The sequence below is a fragment of the Besnoitia besnoiti genome, chromosome X, assembly GCF_002563875.1.
Source record: "Besnoitia besnoiti strain Bb-Ger1 chromosome X, whole genome shotgun sequence".
Lineage (NCBI taxonomy): Eukaryota > Apicomplexa > Conoidasida > Eucoccidiorida > Sarcocystidae > Besnoitia > Besnoitia besnoiti.
Genome location: NC_042365.1, coordinates 212,005 through 218,013, shown reverse-complemented (window position 1 = coordinate 218,013; position 6,009 = coordinate 212,005). Strand labels below are relative to the sequence as shown.

The following is a 6,009-nucleotide window of genomic DNA, read 5'->3' as shown; positions in this document are numbered from 1 at the left end:
TGGGCACAATCACTCGCCTTCGTATAGTTTCAGGTGCAGACGAGGGAAAACTTTCCGTCCCTGTTGACCTCTCTTTCCTCGTTTTCGGCATCTCTGCCTCAGGCAACGCTTCGATCTAGAGGGATGCTCTCTCGCGAGCCCTCGTTTGGCATCGCAGCCAAACAGACATAACTGGAGATCGCTTACCTGAACGTTACCGCTGCGTAGCGTACCTTGCTGCTTCGCGGACTCTGTCTTTTTTAAGCTTTGTCTGCACCCGCTAACTTGCGCTTTGCTGTCTTCGAATCCCGCTATTCCTTGGTCAGTTTCCTTCCTCAGCCCTTTACATTCCCTCATGAGTGAATAGCGACCGTGTTTGCCGCGATGACGTCCGCATCCCGTGCTTCGTCCTCGCCTCACTCGAGTTCTGTCGAGGAAGCGCCTTCCGCGACGTCGCAGTCTGCCTCTGCGACGCCTCCGCTCTCGAGTTTTGCGCGCACATGCGTCTTCTCTTCGCCAGCCTGCGAAGATCCGTCTTCGCCGTCTCCGCCGTCGCCGCTGTCTCCGCGCGCCGCTCTGCCAAGTAGTCTCTCTTCGCTTCGCGACGAGGATCTTCCGCCGCTCGACTTGCCCTCCCCTGGGGCTGCGGGTGGCAGGAAGGGCACGGCGGCGAAGAAGCGAACGCGAGGAGCAGGAGCCGACCCTAGGGGCGACGCGTTTCAGCATCGAAAAACCACACAGGCCTGGCTGAGAGAGCGCGAAAGAAAGCGGCAGAAGCGGCGCCACGCGATGCTCGCCGAGCTGGGGCTCGTGGACACGGAGGAATCGGCACAGACGACAGCAGCCTTCTCAACTCGCGACGCAGCCGATGGAGGCCGCCGCGCGGCGCCCTCTGAACAAGTCTGCGCCATGCGCTCCACCCACCCTCCCGAAGACGTGCAGGAGAGGAAAGAAGGCGCCGCCCCGGTCCTGCGCAAGGTGAAAGCGAACCAGCTCTCCTCAGATGAGGAATGCGAAAGCCCGCGCGCCCACAGCCTCACCCGCCTCTCGCCGTCTTCTTTCTTCGCCGACGAAGCGCGCGCGACCGCGGTGGCCGCCGCGCCGACCTGGCGCAGCGCGCTGAGGCAGCTGTGGGCGCATGCGCGAAGCGAGTTCTCAGCCGCCTGCAACGCGTCCTCCGCGCGAGAGGCGCCTTCTCGGGCGGCGCCAGTCGCTCAAGCCGACAGGAGCGACGCAGCCGAAACAGACGCGCAGACAGGCACGGCCCCTGCGCCGCTCTCGCTCTCCTCTGACACCGCGCCTTCGGCTGACGAGGGCGAGCGGGGGGGGAGCCGCGGACGCGGCAGGGCGCGGCGGAAGGGCACGCGATCCCGACGACAAGGCGAGGGCGACGCGCGCGGAGAGCGAGAAGAAGGCCGCGGGCGCCTGCTTGGCGCTGGACGCGCAAGGATACCAGCCAAGAAAGGGTAAGAGTAGTCGCGCGCGAGAATGGCGTCGTCGAGGCGAGACGCGGGCGAGGCGGCTTTGCCAGGCCTCGTGCCTCCAGCACCTCGACGGCGAGCGGCGAAGATAGTAGTTCGGTACATGGTGAGCTATGATCTTCACGTGCTTGATGCGTAGAGTTCAGGAGAAGGTTCCCGTTACGAGACACATGCAGCCACAGAGGTTTTTCTGATTGCGCACGATCTCCTCAATTTTTTTTTCAATGCAGCAATATCCGTGGCGGAATCCTTTGCACACGCTCATGCATTCAGCGGCTAACCATACAACTACATGGACTGTAGGGGCTCTGTGAGATGCCCTAATTTGATCCTACCGCTTACTCTATCTAGGTCGCAGCATGCGTCTCCCGGCTCGGCCGCCGGTGCGAGATCTTCGCCGCTCGACAACTTCCTCTTGATTCGCTTTCTTCTTGCAACGCCTGTCTCTTTCGTGCCTCAGCGGCGTGCGCCGCAGCCCGCCGACAGAGGAGACGCGCGAAGAAGATCTTTTTGCAGAGGAAGGCGAAGAGGAGAGACAGCGGAGGCTGGCGGAGGAGGCGCGCCGCGAGCGGGAAAGCCGCGAAGCCGACAAACAGGTGAGGAGTGAGAAGATGAAAAAAAACCGGCGCATCTCTCACGCAGACGCAGAGACGAAAGCGACGCAGCCCCGCAAACCGAAAAAGAAGACGGCCGGGGGAGAAGTCGCTTCTTGTGTGTGAGAGTCGCAGCAGAAAGGAGCGTTGCCACTCAGGAAGGCATTCCCTGAATCAACCGGCCTGCTGGCAGCGCCGCAGCGCTGCCGCGGCGCGACGGAAGGCGCGAGAGAGCTTCAGCGCGGAATTCTCAACAGACAGGGTAGCCTTTGAAAGAAGAAGGAGGGGCTTGCGCAGCAGCCCTGGCTTTGAGTGGGCGCCGCATCCCTTTTTGCCTTGCGCGCTTCTTCTCCGCTTGCAGGCGCAGGACACGGTGAGCAGCAGAGTTACGAAACGATAAAGCAGACTCCCAAGCAACCATGAGGACTTCTGCGCCGAAGCTGCGCACAGCCGGCCGCAGAACAGCGAAAAATCGGAAGCAGAAACGTGACAAAGACACCACACACCCAGAGAGAGCGCGAGCTGGCTGCACACGCATCGCATGGATGCAGGAACCAAACCCTAGGCGGATTTCGCGCGCGACTCGAATCGCGTGGAGTGTCAGAGATCGCTCCTGAGGCGTGGACGCCCAGGCGCAGCAGCAGGAGCGCGTGAAACGAGCGAGATAGCCCCGGTGACTCCAACTCGTTCGAGATCCGCGCGACATCTAGCCTGCTTCTCTCGAGCAAGGAGTGTTTAGGGTGTGGGGCGTTGGGTTTCATGGAGGAGACAGCACGGGCGTGAAGTTGCTGCGCGAAGACGCCCGTCCATTAACGATAGACGGGGAGAAGGGCGAACTCAGAGAAGCCGAAGAGGACAGCCGACATAGTGGGCTGTGTGCTGCGTTCTGTCTTCTCAGATTGAAGCGGTGAACAAGATTTGGGCGATGCAGATGTCTGAAGTAAACTTGAGGGAGAAGGAAGAAGAGGCCGTGCAGGAAGATGCGCTCCAGTTCCTCCGGCGGAAGCAGCTCCTCCTCTCGCAAAACACCCCACCGCGAAGCGGAGGCGGAGGAGACGACGACAGTGCGTACGTTCTTTCGGCTTCTTTGCAGCATCTCCTGGGGCTGTCGAGTCGCTCTGCGTCGAGCGTGGAGCGACAGCGTAGCATTTCGTGCTTTGCGTTCTGCAGTCTGGCTTTGAAGCCTCGAGCCGCCGCGAATCTGCACCGGTGCGCGCTCTGGACTTTTTTCTTCTCATGTCTGGCTTTCGCGTTCGCTCTCCATTCTTCCGTGCTGGGAGTCCCCTTCTCCGCGCTCCTGCAACCGGCTGGGCAGCTTTTTTTCTCGTCAATTTTTTTTCGCTACTTTGCTTGTTTCCTTTTCTGCTGTGGGATCCCCAAGCCGCTTTCTCCTCTCTCGCTCGACTGCTTGATTTTTTTTCTGCCTCTGCGTCACTCACACATGTGCTGCGCGCCTTGTCCGCAGAGCGTGCCTCAATCTCCTTGCCGACCAACGCGAGCCCGCCGAGGCGTACGACGAAGAGCTCAGGTAAGCACTCTCGAGACGCCGCACTCGCCGATCGCCTACGCCTCTGCCCTTCTCTTGCGGCAGTGCGATGCGTCTGCGCGTCTTTTCCGTCCTTTCCACTGCCGCAACAACTGAACGCGTATGGCTTACAGCCCCTACACAGACATATGCAAACACGATCAACGATACATCTATTTACATCTATATCTATGTATCTGTATCTGAAATATCTATATCTCTCTATACCTATCTGTCTACCTAGACATATATATATGTATCTATAACGGTACCTCTACTCATTTGGATGGAGACAGAGCTATTCCCTCCTATGCGTATCCAGTCGCGCGCCGCTTTTCCGCGGATTCCCGCCGCAGGCAACGGCAGAGTTTTTTTCAGTCTCTCTGGCGCGGCACAAGCAGCGCGCGCCGACGACCTCGGCGTGTTGCTCTGCGCAGACGTGTAAATTCAGGAGAATTACAAAATTGCCATGATGCGTGTGCGGCGCTCAGGCTGAAGTTGGCCGTCTGGGACGACTCGCTCGACGCTCCCCCTCCTGTGCCAGCCTCCTCTTTGCCAGGATTTGCGTCGCTGTTTTCCTTCTCGCCGGCAGAAAAGACTTCGCCGCCGCGGGTCTCGAAGAAGCCTCTTCCCTCTCGAGTTATCGTGGGCTGTGTGAGTCGCTTGAATCCAGAGGAACGCGGTGGCAAGAGATCGCGCATGCGCACTCGCTTCTCGCCTCGACGAAGAAAGATAGAGTCAAACAGAAGTCCACGCTCGCGTCTGCCTATTCAGACAGCTCCTGACGGATTTCCATCGCTTGCTTCGTCGGATCGCGTGCCGCGGCGGCGAGGCGCCGCGCGAAGGAGCTTTCGCTATGCCGCAGATGTGCATGTTTTCTCTGCATCCCTCGAATGCGCATGCGTCCGCGCGCGACCTCCACTCTCTGTCTGCGGGGCCTCTGTTTTATTTGGCGCTTTCGATTTGGGGTTTCGATGCGCGTTGTCCTCGTGTGGGCAGCGGCGCGGCTCTATGGACTCTTCGCTCGCTCGCTGGCGTGTCTTCTTCTGTCTCTTCTTGTCCTCTTTGTCGGTCGTTCCGCGCCTCCTGGTGCGACGCAGCGCTACCGAATTTCCTTCTTTGTTTTTTTTCAGAGACAGCGCTTCGGCACGTTGGCGGAGGCGCTGGGCAAGCTGCGCGGCCTCCCGCCCTGCTGCCGAGCTGCGATCCGCTGCGAAGTGGACGGCGACGTCTGCACTCACGACACAGTTTTCGGTAAGTGAAGCTTTCCAAATTTTTGAAACAGAAAGCGTGTTGAGACGCGTCTGAGAACATTTATATAGATTTATATATATGTTTTTTCATGCGTGGTAGTACCTACAACCATGCACACACGTATTGGGCGGTGTATCCGCGCTTGTGCTGCATCTCTTCGTGTGCTCTCTTATCTCGCCTGCCGCTGTTTCTGCAGGCGACGAGTCGCTCGCGCTGGAGGACGACATTCAGATCGACGTGTGCTTCCCGCGAGAGGCCAGTCAACCCCTGCCGCATGCCCACGGCGCTGCTGCGCACACCAACGTGAGAGCAAGCCCTCTACGTAAACACATGTACATATATACATTTTCACATATAAAAAAGTGTGGATATATATTACGTCTGTATCCGTCGCACAGAGCTGCTCATACGCCTTTTTTTCCTCGCAGGAGAGCTTCGCACACGTTGAGACCCCGCGCGGACGGAGGGGTTTCGCCTGTTCGTAGCTCTGCGGACATGATCTCTGTGGAAAATACGCATGCGCATGCACAAATATTTAAGCATGCATCTCTCCTGGCCTGCGAAAAACGCAGCGAATACCCGTTACGTTTTCGACACAGCATATATATAAATACATATATGTATGTGGATATGCATTTTTCTGTGTTTAATTTTTATGCCTGTACCGAGCTCGTGGCTGCCCCCGTTATCTCCGCAAGGCGCTGCGGGCAGGCTGTAATACATTTCGCTGTCGTTGTGAGCCTGAGTTTTTGCCGCTGGGGAGGCGTCTCCCCGGGGGAAGAAGCCGAGCGGAGACTGAGAAAGAGGAAACTGAGATCGAAAGACGAAGGGGCGAGGACTGCTCTATATCCGAACGACAGTTTTTTTTTTCCATTTCTAAATTTTGTGCTCAGGCTCAGGAGGCGACGCAGGACCACGCTGTCCCGCTGAACGATGGAACGATTTTAATCCTGGATGATTGACTTTTCTGCGGTCTCGAATTGCAACCGCGGTGTCTTTCCGTCGGCCTGCCTCTCGCGATGAAAAGCGTCGGAGTGATGAAAAACACCTGCGAGGTCCTCTGCAAATTTTTGCAGAGCTTCTCCGGCGTGCGGCTGTCGTGGCGGTCGGATTGCTCGGTGTCGTGCAACCCGGGACTTGTATAGATTAGAAGTAGCTTTCAGCTAGATTCATGTTC

At 58.1% G+C, this 6,009-nt stretch overlaps 1 protein-coding gene across 1 annotated transcript; it reads left to right on the top strand.

The window, feature by feature from the left end:
- Positions 1 to 363: 363 nt before the first annotated feature.
- BESB_015970 (uncharacterized protein) lies at positions 364 to 5,794 on the top strand (the record flags this gene model as incomplete). Its single annotated transcript, XM_029360312.1, has 9 exons — positions 364 to 1,445; positions 1,921 to 2,056; positions 2,415 to 2,426; positions 2,952 to 3,262; positions 3,519 to 3,581; positions 4,070 to 4,232; positions 4,712 to 4,832; positions 5,029 to 5,135; positions 5,726 to 5,794. The coding sequence occupies 9 exons, from the start codon at positions 364 to 366 to the stop codon at positions 5,792 to 5,794; spliced, it is 2,064 nt and encodes a 687-aa protein (XP_029216288.1).
- Between the last annotated feature and the right edge of the window lie 215 nt (positions 5,795 to 6,009).